The sequence below is a fragment of the Micromesistius poutassou genome, assembly GCF_964030765.1.
Source record: "Micromesistius poutassou genome assembly, chromosome: 2".
NCBI classification, from domain to species: domain Eukaryota; kingdom Metazoa; phylum Chordata; class Actinopteri; order Gadiformes; family Gadidae; genus Micromesistius; species Micromesistius poutassou.
The window spans coordinates 19,756,729-19,775,240 of NC_140272.1; the positions used below are offsets into that span (position 1 = coordinate 19,756,729).

Consider the following 18,512-nt stretch of genomic DNA (forward strand, 5'->3'; position numbering starts at 1 on the left):
GCATTTGTACAGCTATTTTTTTTTCTTCAATTCTAAGTTGTTGTTGCTTATGATGCGGTCTATATTCCAGCAGTTACAGTCAATCCCACCAGTGTTTTAATACATTTAATACATTCTAATTAGCCCATATATTATCACCTGAGAGTCAAAGATGTAGTCATGCAACACCAAGCTCTTAATCAATTGCGTAGGCGGTGACCACTGGCTTCCTTTGTTTAACGATTGATGTGACGCAATGGACATTGATTACAAAAACAATGACCCGCCACAACACTCTCAGATAGACATGATACTTGGTGAGGAGAGAGAGGAGGACACAAGAGAAACAACAGAGAGATAGGAAGACAGGAAGAGCGAGAGAGAGAGAGAGAGAGAGAGAGAGAGAGAGAGAGAGAGAGAGAGAGAAAAAGAGAGAGTAAAAAGAAAGGAGACCCAGAAGAGGGCAGTGATTAATGGGGCCTGTTCAGGACACATTACACAGGGCCACTAAGAGGAAACGACAGGCCATTACAGCACCACGAGGGCCCTGTTAATCAGCCTATTATGGCTTAATTGAGGGTAGTTAATTAGAGGTCGGTGGGCAGTCTCTGCGTGTGGGTGGGGAGGTTAGGGTCTGATGGGGGAAACCAGCTGGCAGAGCAACCTGAGCCAATTGTTACTGATCCATTTACACAAGGCTGCTGCTTGATTGGCAGGGAAAATGAGCCTTTAATTGCACCTGTCTATTTAGGTCCCCTTAAAACCTTTTAGGGGCCGTAAATTAACCAGGGGGGGGCACTCTAATGAGCCCAGAGATGGTGGAGCCACCCTATAGTGAGGAACACTGGAGCAGAGCAAACATATTTACAGTAAGCCCAGACTGCCCGGCTCCACGGACACAACAACGTTGTCGGCTCACCTTTGAGAATGTTGACTGCTAACTGGGTGGAAAGGACAATGTCGTGTGTGTTATGGGGTGTGTGTGTGTGTGTGTGTGTGTGTGTGTGTGTGTGTGTGTGTGTGTGTGTGTGTGTGTGTGTGTGTGTGTGTGTGTGTGTGTGTACAGTGCAGATACAAAAGGCTCACCTCCCATCCAGGATTTGTAACAACCCCGTTGCTTTAATATAAACTCAAATCCTACTTTAAAAAAAAAAAAATTTCCACTTCCCAGAAGAGGAAGAAGACAAAGATTTGCTTGTCTTCTTTTGTTATAAACAACTCTCTACAACGGGGGGGTTGCAACAGCGTTGCTGATTATGCACCCATTAAACTTAAATTAGATTTAATGTCCGTCTCCTGCCCCAGCTGGACAGTGCCGGAGCAGGGGAATGTCTCGGGTAAGCTCTGCCCTATCTAGCCCAGCGTGGATTTGTTTTGTCCTGGCCACAAGCAGCCCCTGCAGCTCTGCAGAGGAAGGCTGCTGCAGAGCTCAGCCTTCCTGTGTGGGGAAGCAACGAGCCCGACTGCACAAGGGGCCAGAAATCCAATAAAGTCTCCAGACAAAGGCCCTGGTTCTTGCCTTTTTTCGAGTGCCAAACAACATGGGATCCCTCTTGGGAAATAAGTGCCATAGCAGGTCCCTCATGGCTCTTCATGGGTCACAAATAAACACAAGTGCAGAACACGGTGCACATGTCCCGCCGAGGACTGTGGCAAGACGTTGAGTGTTGACACTGTTTATGCCACCGGGGCCTGAATACTGCAACTCAAGGGGTTTCTCAGAGAGGACACGGAATAATCTTTGTACACAAAACGCTGCTCCGCCCATTAACTCCAAAACACATTCAAATGCAAACATGTCAAATACCTCATCAGATCTAATGTGGACCGTCAAATGAACAACATTGACTTTACAGATTGTGTATTAATACATTCTTCAAACTTAATTTTTAGTGCTGTCAGTTAAACGCCTAATTAACGGCGTTCAGGCAAACCCATTTTAACCATGTTTTTTGTTTTTTTCATTGATGGACAGTGTTACATTGTGTGAGAGATCATTTGCTCCAAGTGTGAATGACATCGCCAAGTGAGAATGTTAGTGTGAAATTGAACACTACAGTATGTGCCAATGTTGTTTTCAATAAAAAAAACATTTGCACAAAGCAAGCCGACCCACTTTTCCACGTTGATAAGAGCATTAAAATAAGAAAAAATAATAATAATGGGACAAAAAGAAACCGAGGGACATTTAGAATAGATAGAAATGTGCGACGGCACTAGTATTAATACATTCTCCAAACGTAATTTTCCATCGTTATCATCCGAAGGACCATAAAAAAAAAACAGCTAGTCGCTCCAACTGTCCCGCTTCGTTCCACGGCTCGGCCTGCTTCGCGTGGGAGGGCTGGAATGCCAACCCTTTGACATCAAGAAGGGACCAGGGGCTCATCGACACGTCTGCCGCGGCCCTATCCCTCAGCGCAACTCATTTCTCGCTTCTGTCTGACACCTAAGCTCGGTTTTAAGCTGCTTCTCTGACCTAGGGGTGGGGGGTGGGCTGCAGATACTAAAATAACTGCCCGGAGGTATGGCGTGTTTAGTGGCGCACAGCGGGTAACCTCGCAACTCTTAAACGCTAAAAGCGAGCCAAGGAATTTGAGTGTGTCCTAAACTGATACACGGGTACCAATGCCGAGCGACACAAACGTCACGCCGTCCTCAGTGCTTCAGTTTTGGATTCAATTAATTAAATTTTTTCATCACATTTATTTCTTTGTTTGATACTGACCTGTTAAAGTTAGTAATAGGTATGCTTTGAATATGCATGACACAATGCAAGGGGATACAGTACTTGTATAATAACCACTGTGAGTCAATACATTCCGCACTCATTTCTACTTGAAGACAAACCTGGCATGGTTTGTCAGAAACATGTTAATAGCATTCTGGGCAAGTGAGGTGTCCGGTGCAATACATTTAGTACCCCCTAATCCCATTAGGTGAATTCTGAGCAACTCGTTTGGCATTTAAGAGACACTTGTGATCTGTGGTAGTCCTTCACTCCATTCCACCATCCACGCCCTGCGAATTGTGCAGAATTTCAGTGCATTTTAAGATCCGATTTTAGGTGCAAACATTTGATGGAGCCAAAGTGTGAGGGGCAGAGGGAAATTAAATCACAACAAGAGGTGAAAAATCCACACGCGCCGCAGAGAGAATTACGGAATAAGTGCTTGATTTGCGACCCGTGACGGATGGAAAACCCAAATGTCATCTTGTTGAAACAAGAACATTTATTTTTAACTACATCTCTCGCACCCAACCACTTTTCATTTCAAACTTTAACCAAGGAACACAATCCCCTCAGAATCGCCCTAAGGTAAACAGTGGTGGAGCTGAACAAGGCTTACCCAAACAATGTTTATGTTAGCATACTGGGTAACTTAAGGCACAGCACTAGCGTCGCCCCCTCCAACACGGCACTGTGGGTATTCTGACAAACAACGCTGCACTTCAAATCCAAACTGGGACACACTTTCTGGTAGAACGACCTCCCCCTGCCCTTACTCTCAACAGTAGAACGGGCATCTCTTCAGTCGATTTAAGTAGTTGTTGTTGTTGTTGCTGCAGCTCCCCCCCCAGCCCCCCCCGCCCCAACCTGTGACCTCAGAATGTTTGCAGTGGTTTTATAAGTCAACATTTACAAGGGCTGTCAGAAGCGTCTCTTCCTCCTCCTTCCCTTGTCTTCCTATTCTGCCTTCCCAGCTCACGTCAAGGCCCATGCAAACAACGCAGCCTTTTACCCCGGGAGTTCAGACATTTAAGGATCACGCAAACGCTTAGACAAGTGAGCGAAGGGAAACGGCCAACAATTTGACATTGCACAAAGTAAAAAAAAAGGTTTAAACGAAAAAGAGATAAATATCACTCATTGCTACGCGCACGTTGGAATGTACACACACACACAGTCGTGGTGTGCGGTTGATGTTGAAGGTTGCCAACGTTTTCACTGTCGTCAATAGTTTGACGAGATGAGCTGACACCACCGCCTCATTTTAAGGCCACACACGCACTTACTTTCCTCAGGTCTTTCTTAAAATGCACATTTATATTCATATTCTGCTTTTGGAGAAGAAATCGATGTTGCCAGCCTTGATTCTCGGCAATGCCTCACGCAAATAGTGAATTTATAAAAAAAAGAAAAAAAGAGTAATTTCGCTCCGATCCTGGTAGCAAACACCAGGACCCGGAGCACGGAGCTGTGCCGCCTGTGGAGGGGCAGGCGAAAAGCAAACAAGAGTTCTGGTTTTTATGAGAGAAATGTCTATGGCTGAACAAGGAGGCATTCATGCACTGAATCACAGCAGCCGGTAGCACAGTTAGTGCACGGCCATCTGCCATCGCCGCCGACCCCCACCCTCCGCCCTCCACCCTACCCAGAGAGAGCCTGTTATTGAGGGACAAGCCGCGGATCATCGTGTACATGTTACCTCCATATCAGCTTAGCGGAGATTTCACCCTTTTGCCTTGAACGGAAGAAGGACAAAAAAAAAAAAAGTCTGTGCCATGTTCCACAATGATGCTGTTTGCAGATGCCCTTGCCCCACCCCCCCCCAAGTGTGAACTAGATATTTCCTGTCCGGCGTGAACATTGAATAGCGTAAGTGCAGAACAGCTGCACAGCCCTTGTGACACAGTGGTACGCTTTTACATTTGGGGTTTCAGTTTGGTTCTGGTGCAGGACTCTTTCGTTGTGGGCCATGATTGTGTGCCTCAGATTGGAGAAAAGTGTCTGCTAAATGAAATAAATGTAAATGTGTTGGAGCATTGTGGGAATGTGTCTATAACCCCCCCCCCTTGCATAACTGCAGGGGATTAAGATATATGTAGATTACTTCGGCGGGGTGTGAATGCAAAATATTCTAAATTCAGTGGATGTATGCACAGAGAAAAAAAAAAAAGCGAGAAATAAAGTAGTGGTAAAAAATAAAACCATCTTAAGGTCCTCAAAGATTGTTTATTTTTAATAACCTTTGGAAAATATACATCTCACAGAAGCATGTTTATTTAGACTACCACCTACAAGAAAAGGCACGAGAGTCTGATGTGAGACTCTGAAGATGTTTGAGAATAAACCAGATTTTAGTGGACCTAGGATTTGGGGTCTGGTTTCCCACATGGACGTCTAAGTAGGGCAAAATGACAAGTTGTTGAGTTATCAACCCAAAGGGCCTTAGAAAAGCACTTCACGTTTGGATTCGCCTTGCGGCTGCTGGATTTCAGCTTCTTTCTTCATATTTCTCTGCAGTAATTAGCCAAGTTAATGGACACGATCACCCAAGGTGGTATAAGCCGAAGTTCCACACAATGGCACGACTTTTACTCTTAACCACGCATTTCTTATTGTGGTTTGAAAACCATGACATTAAAACTTTAACTTCACTATGCCAACAGAAAGAGACACTGCGAAATGTGAACTCTGTTTCAATATCAAGTTCCCTATTCAGTGGAAGAAATTGAACGAATAATATCCAAGGGCCATGACGCCTCTTTGCTTTAGAATCTCAATGTGGGGGTGATTTATTGGGGGGCTTTTTCGGTTTTGTTTTAGTTTCTTGTGTCGTAATCCCCTTATCTCCAGAAGAAAAGGTCACTTTATAGGGCCCTGTGGCACGTCCTCCAGCACCTGATGTCCTCCTTATGCTCGTGTTAACTCCTCTTTGGCCGGATTCAGTGACATTGCTCCAACAATGGCTCAATAACAGCTTGACGTCAACAATGTCAGGGTAAGAAAAACCATCAACCCTAGGCACATTCTCTGTTCTCTGAGTTGAAAAAGAGCAAATGGCTCTATCAGCAACAATCCCACACAACTGGTCTTCTCAGGTAACCAAAGTGCACCAACCATCCAGCCAAGGGATTAGTGAAATCCTAACTGTCTGATTCTGATGTCTCCCTTTCTTTCCCCCTCCCAGTTACCCGGCTTCAAACGACTGGACTTTGTAAAGAATGCATTTAGTATCCAAATGTAACAATCAAAATAACATAAGATGGCCCAAACGTTTAGATTTTCTGAATATAAAGTATAATTCAGTTTAAAGAGACTCCTGTTTTTCATAGTACTACTGCAAAAGTGTATACTAAGAGGTGGCTTAATACTGCATATTCACAGGCATCATTTTGTCTCACATAGTATCAACTTTGAACCGAAGATGTTTCAGTTGCAACATGTTCGCTGTATGTGGCAGATGTTCCTGATCCACTGAGCTGGAGAACAAACTGAGAGGCTCCGCGAGAAAAACAAAAGACACAGGCAGCCTCGCTTGCCTCGGGTTTCGCTAATGCTAACCATAGTCTAACTACTACTAGAGAAACGGTCCCAAACAGGAAGAGGATTTGCGTAACCTTCCAAAAAGAAAACTTTCCTTCTTGAAACCTTGCGGCGGCCGACAAATTTAACGTACCTCTAATATTCTGTCGTGGATTTGTAGGCCTCCGTCCTTGTCTGATGGACCCTGCTCGATGACCTTGGACACAAAGATGCCTTCGTTTGAGATGCCGTCACTTTCATCCTGGGGAGGGAGGATTTGGTTAAAGAGGTGCAGTAGTCCTGTTGGGCTGGTTCTTTTTTTTCACACAAACAATAGCCCATACATCTGAGGCAATTGCTCAACAAACCCACAAACACATTGAAACCCTTACACGTGAAATCAATTTATGGCCGCAAGTCACGCTTATTGTCGTATAAATGTATTTGAGAGATATTTATTTGGATTCATTAATGAGGCATTTAGTCTTATTTTAGCCACAATCGACTATTCCAGCACTACTGGAACCTAAGACCTAAAACCTTTTGGTTGAGAGTGGAACAGCAGTACACTATCCCCATCTCTTTCCAGTGTTAATCCTCCATTAGCAGCACCGGTTTCTGCCTCAGACACTGTGACAAGAGGTGTGTGTGTGTGTGTGTGTGTGTGTGTGTGTGTGTGTGTGTGTGTGTGTGTGTGTGTGTGTGTGTGTGTGTGTGTGTGTGTGTGGGGGGTGGAGGATTGACATGTCGGCATGCCCTCGTGGCCAAGGAGGGGTGGTGACCCTGGCCCTCCGGCGGGGCTAAATGTTGACCAGACACACCGGAGAGGATTCTTTAGCCGGTCCACGGCCGTGACCCTACAGCGGCAGAAGCTAAGGTTAGCTTAACCAAAACCTGCTACCAGCCAGAACAGCCCGTAGCCGTAGGAAAAAAAAAAACGCTCAAAACCAGCGCTACATTCCCTGCCGAGACCGTGTGACACCACTTACTTTTAATGGAGAACAACGTTGGGAAAACTGCTACTAATTATGCAAACTCTGCCTCCCTTTTCTTCCTCGACCAGTGTTTACATCCTGATTTGTGGGTTTCTACATGCCTAAGAGAACAATATATTGGAAGTTGATTCTTGAATGTATTATTGTTCTTATTCTTTTACTTGAATTATTCGAAAAAAGTTCTACCTTTCCTTTATAACTGGGTTAAAACATCCCTTTATTTAACCAACTGCAAAGGTAAAAATTGTTTTCTAATGCGATGTTGAACAATGCAGCTAGCAAAGTTACTTCAAGTATTAGCAACAAACATTCATGATATGTGCGTGTATCATGTGTCTGCTGTAGAATTTGTCAACTTTTGTGAGAATTTGGTTTCTGTTGGGTGCTGGGAACACCTAACAGCAACCATCCTCTTGTTTGTTGCCGCAATAATGAGCATTTATTTTGTTGTGTGAAATGTATACAAATGCTGTTACAAGACACTGGATCTGAGATGAAAGACCTTTTTCCCTTCAATCACAACACAAACCCCGACAATTAGACACAAAACAACTGCGGTCCAAGCCATAATTCCAGATCTCAATCTCATAAAAGTAATTATAGTCGTTTCATGTGCGGTGCCAAGTCCAGCAAGCCAGCATACCAACACAATAAACCCTGATAGATGCTGGCTATCTCTCCACGTAGACCGTACATGTAGCCGCTCTGCGAGCCACATTAGTAAAGGGAGAAAGTTTGCGGTACGTGAGGTATGCGCTATTCATTCCAGGCCTGCCATACGACACTTGGCCGCTCATCCGCGAGACGTGGCTTCAAGGAGAGATTCACCGGGCTTCAAAACTCACCCCACTGGGTCTTCCGCCTACGATGTTGAAACCCAAAGAGCCGCCCTCCCGGTGAAGCACTACCGTCAAGCTATCCGTTTCACCTTCCTGTGGACGGAGACAGAGAGAAATGGGAACAAGGGCCCTCATTGGAGACACGCACAAGACACTGTGGACAAAGGGTTTGTTTTGTTTAAATGGCAGATGGAACTGGGATCGAAAATATAAGCAGGAGGAAATTGATTTCCAGGTACAAACTACAATACAAAAAAAACAAAACATCTTAAGATTTATGTTTTTTCATAAAATGGGATTATGTGGGACAATTCAAAAAAATGTTGGACATAACAAAAAATATTCCTGTCTGGGATTGATTGAATTGTTTGTTATCTTATTAAAGAGTATGTCAAATGTTACAGGAGTGAGTCTTCTTCACAAACAAACCAGCAGAGTTGAGGTGTACCACAACTCAAGTTGTGTTGAAAGATTGGGGTGACGCAGGGCCAACTTGATTTCTGTCTGGCTGATTCCAGCCATCGCGCCCCGGACCGTCACTCTGACCGGCTAAGCCCGCGGCAGCGGGAGGGAACAAGTAAGTGACTCATTCAAGGAAAGGGATAATAAGACCCAAAGTCAGACCTTATAAGATAATAAGACTCAGCCTAACCCTTCCCCTCTCACAACCCATTGGCCATTACACATTAACACGCCCGTCGGTCACTGCTCCACTGGGGAGATGTCACCGGAGTCAAACCAGCGCACTCAGCTTTTACCGAGGGGACTTTGGAGGCAGGTAATTTCGGGGGAACATAATTTAAGCTGCCATTTCGGTATGCCGGGTACGTACGTACGGCGGAAGCTAAATATAAACCAGATATTATTGGCTTATACAGTGCACTTCAGCGTGCCATACGGGCCCGGGTACGAGCCAGAGCTGTTCTCTGTCAAGACACCGTAACACCAGCAGCGCATGGTCCCACGTGACGGCGAGCAGAGCATGAAATTGCGGCGCGGTGACATTTCCATTGATCATAGGTTCTATGTACGAAAAGTGACAAGGGCCTGAAAGTGACTAGGATGACTGCTATTATTATGTGACGCAAAGTACTAGTTACGGGGCATTCAACAAGCGGATGACTCAGTCTAAAAGGGTGTTTCTTTGGAGCGTTTGAAGAGATGAAAACAAAAAAACGGGGCGTTGTAATGCTTGCTCTAACAGGCAAAACAAATGAGTGTGGTTTATAAGGGTCCCCAATGCGCTCTCTGCCTATTCGATTAAGTAATGAGCATTTTTGGTACATCTGTGAACACTCCACAAAATGATCCCTCCCCCCCTGAACATCACGGTGGGGGGGGGGGGGGGAACGGTGTCGGTAAAGACACAAGGTTTGTTATGTGGTCATGTTGTGGTTACAGAGGGAAATGTTTAATTGCTGCAAAGACTCCACAGAGAGAGAGAGAGAGAGAGAGAGAGAGAGAGAGAGAGAGAGAGAGAGAGAGAGAGAGAGAGAGAGAGAGAGAGAGAGAGAGAGAGAGAGAGAGAGAGAGAGAGAGAGAGAGAGAGACGGACGAAAACCAAGCAAAACAAAGAGAGGCAACCGGTACACCAACCTGTAGGCTACGGCAACAGAGAGGGACAGAGAGACGGAGAGACGGAGAGACATAGACGGAGAGATGAGCAGGGCAGCTGGCCGGACGATGGAAACACTGTGACGAGAGAACCTCGCTTCACCCACAGTCACACTTTCCGACTCTGGCAGCTATTATATTGCTTCCCTGTGTTTGGCTTTTAAAACACTGTGACTAATTATAGCTTCCCGAAGATGAATGACTGGAAACATTTTGGGCTGTTTTTTGCTTCTCAGAAACCTACATGGAGACCAGTCGATTCAATGTTTTATATAAACTGAGGTTAAAAATAAAATACATGTATAGATAATAGGATGTCAAGAGATAGAAGAACTGAACTCTGTACTAATTATATATATATAATCTCAATGCTTGATTAACGATGTTTCAGTTTTAATGGTGACAGATATTGATTATCTCCTTGGAAAGGTTCATGATGTGGGTCATAACGTGTTGCTTCCACATTAAGGCCTGGTGAACGATAAGACTATGCCTGCCATTTAATTTGTTTATTTAAATTGGCCTTTTGTGATGATAGCTGACATTGAAAATTGGCAAGTAGTTCATCAATTTATTTACTACTGTTATGATAGGAGCCACATGAACACATCAATCCCATCCCATCATACTGCAAGCCCACATGCAAGAGATAAATTATGGTTTTGTGGCTGAGCAGTTAAATTCTCTCAATGTGTTGAGAGAAAGAAAGAAAATGGATTGAAAAGCAGCCATGATTATCCCATGATTATCCCCCGATAGTCAGCATGAAGATGATCCTTTTCTCGTGTCTCGTGATTCAAAATAAAGCCAGCATCCTGAACCTTCCATCTCAGCTGGGAGTTGGTTCGAAATAAAAAAGAGACCTGGGTAGAATTAATCTCTTTGTTTAGCAGAGTTTACCTAAACCCAAGAAACATGAGTCACTTTTTCTTTTCCCCTGATGTTCCTGCTCTTACCCCCTGCTCTGATCTGAAATGAAAACCATGTTCTGTTTGTTTTAACGGAGCAGGGAATATTCACCAAGACGCCACTCCTTTGTGAGTTGCTTCCCCTACCACCATTCTTGTGCTGCCCGGTCTCCGTCGGACTCACTCTGGCCACTACAGGAGCTCAACCATTAAAAACAAAGACGACCACCACCGAGCTCATGTTGAAAAATAAAACAAAAAGACTTAAACTGTAATTGGACACGAATGTGTCAAGGCCTCGGTTTGCTTCATTCAACTGCTTGCTGTGTGTGTGTGTGTGTGTGTGTGTGTGTGTGTGTGTGTGTGTGTGTGTGTGTGTGTGTGTGTGTGTGTGTGTGTGTGTGTGTGTGTGTGTGTGTGTGTGCAGAGCTGACATTACGTGGAATAGGAACTAAGCCACGAAGGACAATTGTTAAATCACTAGGCGGGGATCATCTGTAAAAGCCTGAAGTGAAGCGGAGACTTTAAAGAGGGAAGAGGCAGTCTGGATGTCGCCTGGCTCCAGCAGTTAATTCCACTTGTGTCATTCTGTGTATTCTGTGTAACATGTGCACACCGGTTTTCCCCCAGAGTGGTCCACTGCTTGACTGCATACAAAGAAAACACACCATCTTCCTTCCTTTTCCTTGTTCATGGTTCACCAACCATCCCTTTACTTGCTTTAGTCTGCGGATTACTTTGTCGCCCGAGTCTCTCTAACAGTGCAAGTCATGTTTTATGTCTTATTCTACATTCACTGCATTGCAGATATAATGCAACATATGGGCTACTATAGGCAAGGCTTGTATCTGTATTATTGTTATCATAAAAAAAAGGTACGTTAATAATGACACAGCTCCAAATCTTAAAAAAGGGTTATCAGAGATGCGTGTGTGTGTGTGTGTGTGTGTGTGTGTGTGTGTGTGTGTGTGTGTGTGTGTGTGTGTGTGTGCATATCTTGATAGGCAAACTGCATCATAACACGTGTGTAGGTAGGACGGCGCGTCACACTAGCTCCCATGGTCAAATCAATCACCTGATCTAAAAGTTTCTGCATTTTTATGTAGAATCGATTAGTAGTGGAGTCATGCATTTAAATTAGCAAAACATAATTCAAATGTTACCCTACAGGGATAAGTGAATATATCAGTTTATACGAAACGTAGCCATACTGGGAAGGTGATATCATCTCAAGGCCAAAATGATGGATCTCACTAATTAACAAAGCTATTCAATTGGGAACTGTACCCCGGTGTGTACAGAAATGCAGTAAATATGTGCCCCTCCTCCCCCCCCCCCTCCCCCCCCGACTGCCAGCTGGCCCCAGGAGCGCAGCTGACGTCCGGGACTCTGGCTGGGAGGACAGCGAGGAGGAAACTAACTTTTGGCCCCTCCAAAAGTTCCCGAGCAGAATTCTTTGAGCGCTTGTAAACTTAACTGCAGGATCCTTTTGAAAAAAAAAATAATATATATTTTTTTCCCCCACATGTGATGAAGGACTAATGCATAAAATAAGTCATCAACCAAAAGAACACGTGGAACCGTTATAAACTGAAGCTTACAACATTAAAAACTAATTACAACATTTTAGTCCGCTCAAGGTAAACAAATGGCAGCAGAAATGTGGGTGGACTGGGGAGAAACCCCCCCCCCCTGCCAAGAGACGCTTGTTGCAACTTTGGTCGCTTACCTTGAATGGGAACGCGAGGCTCCTGGTGAGCGCCTCAATCCTCGTGCTGTACTCGGTAAATTTCTTCTGATATTTCAACGCTGTCATCTGCAGCTCTGTGTGAACCGCGGAGAGTTGAGCGAGCAGCGACTTCTCTCTCGTGTTGGACTTTAAGGATTGCTTTTTCAACTCTTTATCCAGGCTGATGACTTTCCCGTGGAGCGCACCGTTGAACGCCTTCAGGGCTCGCAAACAACAATGGTTGTTAAGTGTCTGCTCTTTATGAGAGAGCATTAATCCACATCCATTCTCGCATATCCCCACCGGTCTGTGATCACACGCCTCACGCATATGGGCATCCATGTCCCTCAGGGTGAGGAACTCGTTGCATCCTTTATTCCTGCATTTGGCCGGCGAGTAATCGCACATCTCGGTGTGCTCCGCCAGATGTTGCAGCTTCACAACTTTTTCGCAGCCCCTCGCATAGTTGTCACACTTTATGTCCAGCTTCAGAATCAAGTTCTTCAGTGGCAATACGTGGTTGAGCTCTTTAGTAGAGATCCTCTGACATTTCACGGGGCAGCTGCTCTGCTGGACGACCCAGGGCAGCACGCAGCCGGAGCAGAAGACGTGACCGCACGGAGTGGTGAGCGGGTCTTCCAGAACTTTGTTGCACAGGTTGCATTTGAAATCCGGGTCCACCGCCCCTTTAAACCGGTCCAACTCAAATCCCATTTTCTTTCTTCCCAAAACAATCCAACGGTAGGTGTTTCCCACAAACAGCGGTAGGACCTGGAGTATTTTAACTTTTCATTGGTGAAGCGCGTACGTACTAGTGACTGCAAGATCTGTGCTCACTGTAGTGTCTAAAGCCAAACTAATTGACCAGCAGCAGACTTCCTAGAGGAGAGCTGGGGGGTTGGGGGCAGTGGAAGAATTCTCTACCGTAAGTACTAGATCAGCTGCGCGCTCTGGGTGACGTTAAACCGTGTGCTCGAACTTCTGCCGCAGCCCATTCTCATAGGATATGAGTTGTTGTTGTGGTCGCGGTTGTTATTTTATTATTATTTTTTTTTACCAGGCGTAGGCCTATATTAGGCTACAAAAAATAACTAAATCTATCTCGAGCCAAACCAATAGATCAATCCTGAAGGTGAATACGTTATGTGGAATAGCCCACAAAGAATTGACTAGGCCAGGCTTAAAGTCAAATCTATTCCTCAAATAGTGATGCCCTTTGAATAGTCACATTTTATATCATCCAATGTCATTCGTTCGCTCAGTCATTCTAACTTGTATTCAAGCCTCGAAGATCATTGAGGTTTCTCTCATTTGCAATGATGTCGAGATATACAGGGACACGCAGGTGTGAAACAGTGGAAATATTCGCACACTGAGGTGGAGAGATATTTAGAGGCTCCACTGTCACTATCAAAGATCAAAATTTCAGATAAAATGTGAAGTGTTGTTAAGAAAACTGTTAAGGAAACCGGTTTAATATAATTCTCAAAACGTCATTATAAATCCATATTTGTTTTGTATTTAATTCCTAAATCAAACAGTCAGTTGTTCTAAGCAGCAGTTTCAGTGAAGTCTTACAAACGGCGAATGTTTGGAATCTGCGAACATGATGCCCTTTAATGCGCTCTGGAATGCTCCCGGTAACGTAACGTCACGTCACGTTGGATGATGAGGTGGCATCAGAGGAGAGTTAAGACAACGGCCACATAATAATAAGTGCTAACCTTCTGACCGATGGAAAGGAGCCAGTAAGTAAATATACGCCAAAACAAACCATGCAGGTCAAACAGGGATGGCAAACAACCGCAGAGGGCCACTGTAAATTATAACAACAGGACCTTGCAAAACAGTAAGGTCAAAGAAGAAAGGAAAAGAAGAAGAGCGTTTGTTTGTTATCCAGGACAAATAGTTTTGAAACCGGGTTCTTAAGTGATCCTGTACGATTTGGCTGAAATCGGATCACAATTATAATGTGTTTTTTATAATATATTTTGATCTTGGTATATGATCAAATGGTGGTTTTTGAATCCAATGCTGAAAGTACTTTACTATACTAATGTGTAATACCTGGCAATGATGTAAAAGTATAATTATTATTTCATCATCTATCTGTTCATCCACAGGCAGTTGGTTGTTATGCGTATTCTCTTTTTATACTACCGGGAACATTTATACTACCGTCATTGGAGTAACAGAAGTGAGGTCTAATGGCTAAATTCTTCTTTCATACAAGTTGTACAACGTTTATTTATGACTAAAACTAACATTCGTTTATTATTGTTATTGTCTCAACCCACGGAGCTCGAACTCCAGTGCTCTGAATGCACAAGCTCCAACAGGCTGCAGTTCACGTACCGGCCAAAGGGGCCAGTAATGAGAAGGGATTTCTTATTCTTACACATAGTACCTATAACTATCACACTATTGTGAAATTTAGAGCATTCGCACTGCAGACCACTCATGCTTTCATGTCGTTTTTGATGCAAACTTTTTGTTTGTTATGGTAACCCTGTATATTTACTCTGTATATTAACCCTGTACTTAAGCATGACAGATGTCATGCTTAAGTCTGTCATTCAATTCTTCTTATACATTTTCCCTGTTTTATTTTCTCAAGAAAGAGAGCAAGTGTCACAGAACTGTGTCACATTTACATTTACAGCATTAAGAAGATCCAAAGCGACTTACTATAAGTACATTTGTAAGTCAGTACAAGTACTGTGTGCAGCACAGTGCACTGAGAGGTGACATCTTTTCTTATTGTACAGACATGCATCCATGATTTGCAGACAGAGCATAGATTGCTGAGTGTTTATTTCTGAACAGCTTGTATGTTCCATCTGCCTATCAGACTAATAATTTTTTGGGGTTATAACAGCACATGTTTTTTCAATTGTATCATAATGCCATGACTCACGTCTCCACATCTCACCAGGCAAAAACAACTACAAAGAAACACAAGCCACAGCTCTCTCTCTCTCTCTCCCACTCTGATTTCCCAGGCTAGATGACTCACAGCAGGAGTCGTAATAGGAATAAACTGTGCCATTAGACAAGGTGCCAAAGGTAGGCTTATTTATTGGACAGCTTAGAGAAGCGTCTCGTTTTTAATTTCATGAAAATATGTATATGCTCCAGTGTCTTAATACGAAACCCTCTCTTCCTTTGGTGTCAAGCAAGAGACGGGATCAAAGTTCCAGTGTGACTGTGTGTGTGATGTGGGCCCGCTATGGTGGGGCCCTCTGTGATGCGTTGGAGCCGGGCCATTTGGTAATCATCACCACGCTTCTTTCGTTTTTTTCAAAGACACCGGGGCCATGTGGGGATCTGCAAAGATGAATTATAGCTTTTTCTTGACACCCTTTCATGTCCCATTGAAACATGCTGTACGTACAAAAATAAATACAGTATATCCCTCCCCCCTACCTCCCCTCCCGCAGTCACTGTGGCATTAGTGCCTTCAAATGTGCCAGCAAACCCTCCTGGGGCGTCCCCGATATTGGCCAATGTCAAGATTTGACAGCCCCAACGGTGTTCTTGCTGAGATCAGACACTCACTGGGGGGGCGAGGAACTTGTTTAGTGTCTTCTGTGCATTGACACTGCTGTATAAGTAACTGTACAAAAGGGTTATGTTTGAATACTTCCAAGGTGTTTCTCAGTGTAAAAAAAACCCTGCTTATAGAGGAGCACCATTGGCATGGGATGGGGGGGGGGGTCGCTGCTGGGGCTAAGAAGAAGCCAAGGCCACTCTTTGAGTATCCCCTGGGATATGGCCAGCAGATGGAATGAGCCAAACTTTGCTTTAACTTTAACCTCCGGTCAATCTGTCTTGACAGTAAGCAGCAGCTCCGCCATGACCAGAGGCACAACGTGAGCGTGTGTTTGCTGTATGATACATGTTTGTTTCACTGCACAGGTGTGAACAGCAGACGTCGCCTGCAGTGCTGTGGAAGACACAATGTGTCACTAATAAGTCAGCTCAGGAGAGAAAAATGCACCTGTGGTGATCCGGTTAGGAGAGAATTAGTTGTTTTGATTGCACAAGCTGTCAAAGGCTGTCTTAGAGAGGAGCTAGGAGTAACTCATTAGCAAATTGAAACAAACTTGTGTCATGTATGATCGTTAATTATCAAACCTTAGCTTATATGCCATTTACGACACCCTCAGCCCCTACATTGTTGATGTTTTTACTGCTTCAAAGGTGTTTTTACTTTGAAAAATGAAGTCTGAAGTGTTTAAGTGAGCATGTCTTTGCGCCACACTGCTTTGCTGATGAACAGCTGTGTGAGATTGTTTTCCAAGGCAGCGATGCCAAGACTGACTTTGTAGTTGATTGATTTCCAAAGTATATAAATACTGCATATATAGCGGGGCCAAGGGAAGTATTTATTTTTAGGACTCTTCTTGACAGCCAAGTATTTAATTAAGTAGATCATGGTCACGGGAAGACACATATGGAGCATGAAGACAATGAGCGTACATGATAGGGAAACCTTCACATTGTGGGCATTAACAACAAAGGAAAGAAGGAGGAAGGAGGTTAGGGGTGTGACCATTGTGGAGAGTTTGGGATTGGCCGTGGCTAAAGCCAGCCATGGCGGGAGAGGCAAAGTTAATTTGCAATACACTATGGGGGGGAGGTGGACATGTCTGCAAGCATGCACAACACTTAAGGATATAAACATGAAAGAAGTCAGGTGATCGGCAGTATCAGACTTCCTGGCTGCAGCCAACATGCGAATGGTAACTAAGGTAACACATTCACCTGGAGAGAGGAAGGGATGTGTCTCTAGACCGCAAGGAGGATTTGTAGAAATGCATTTTAGACCATTAACAATGTAAACAAGGTTTTTCCACACGTATGTCATTTGATGTAATGAGGACACATTTTCCCAAGACACAAGTGGAACCCCTTTGTATACCCGTCAAACATGTTACATATCTGAGTTGTATTATGGTCTGCATAATAGACACAAAATACGTACGTGGGTCTTAGGACAGGGAGCGCCATGCTACTCTCTACTAATGTAACACCACTTGGTGTGAGATGTAACACAGAGAAACGGGACAGAACGTGGTGACTGTGGGCGTGAAGGGGGGCGTGGCGAGGCAGTTCAATCGGGGGACCAGCCCAGCTGTCGGAGGTGAGCATAATGAAAAAGCAGGATATATAATATACTGACGCTTCTTTTGCTCTCTCTTTTTTGCTCTCTCTCACATTGAGGTCAGGTCAGGATTCTGCCGGTAGCGACCGACCGAGATTGTGATTCATGCATTTAACGGGTTTGTGGTAGGCCCCTCTCGGTACCCAATCGTGGAAATAAAACATTCTCGTATCAAGTATGACTCCTCCTTTGATCTCTGTAGCAGTGGGGATTGTGCTACAATGACATTTCAACATTCATTTTCATTCATTTTGTGATACAGTAAAGATAGAGTGGGTGTGAAAGTGCCCGTTATCCTCACTCGATGAGGTCTCAAGCTCATTTGTTTTCTTCCCAGCCTCAGTTTTCTTTGCTCCAAAAGGGATATATCTGTCAGCATTGCAGATAACCCTTCTTCCGTTGTTTTGTCAGAATTTTGTCAGTTCTGTCTTTGCCCAGAGCTTTGGAAAGAATGAATGTTTGATTGAATAAACTCTTGCGTTTCATCAGCCAGCTACACTATAGGGGAGCCCTGGGTGATGAATGAGCAGAGGCCCGGGGGTTTAGATGAGATAACCCCTTGAAGTTTAGATGAGAAGAGGCCTGGAGGTTTAGATAGCAGGAGACCCAGAAGGTTTAGAAGATGAACATTTTTACCAACATCCTGACAATCTACGGTAATCTTTCCATGGATCATGTATCACCAGAATCCGCACAACCACTGATATCCAGCGGTGACACTCAACAAGTGTGTTATAACGCAACATGTAGAAAAATACTAAATGCAGCATCCATTTTTTATTCATTATCATTAACACACACATAATTCTGTTCTTCACAGAATTACACAGCGTGGCATGACATGCAGATAAAGAGGATGTTTTTTTTGTTGTTGTAGTGTGCTCTCTGTCGCTTTGGTAATCTGCCTTGTTCATGACTATACCTTATTTATATACCCTATTAGAATTTTAAAAATAGCAAGCTAACTAGTTGATCAACGCATTTCCAAATGCACCAGCCTCGAGCATCTCCGGGTAAACCAATGATGGCTT

General features: G+C 44.1%; 1 protein-coding gene across 1 annotated transcript in view; it reads right to left on the bottom strand.

Moving 5' to 3' along the window:
* The window catches only part of LOC311338236 (E3 ubiquitin-protein ligase PDZRN3-B-like), a gene marked incomplete at its 3' end in the record, with an annotated part of 14,233 nt that extends 1,105 nt beyond the window's left edge, over window positions 1-13,128 (bottom strand). The window contains exons 1-3 of the mRNA XM_084463469.1: window positions 12,315-13,128; window positions 8,070-8,156; window positions 6,384-6,491 (exon numbers count right to left, since the gene is read on the bottom strand). Of these exons, the coding sequence (XP_084319595.1) occupies window positions 6,384-6,491; window positions 8,070-8,156; window positions 12,315-13,028 (909 nt within the window). The 5' untranslated portion in view covers window positions 13,029-13,128. The remainder of the gene's footprint in view (window positions 1-6,383; window positions 6,492-8,069; window positions 8,157-12,314) is intronic.
* Window positions 13,129-18,512: the final 5,384 nt, after the last annotated feature.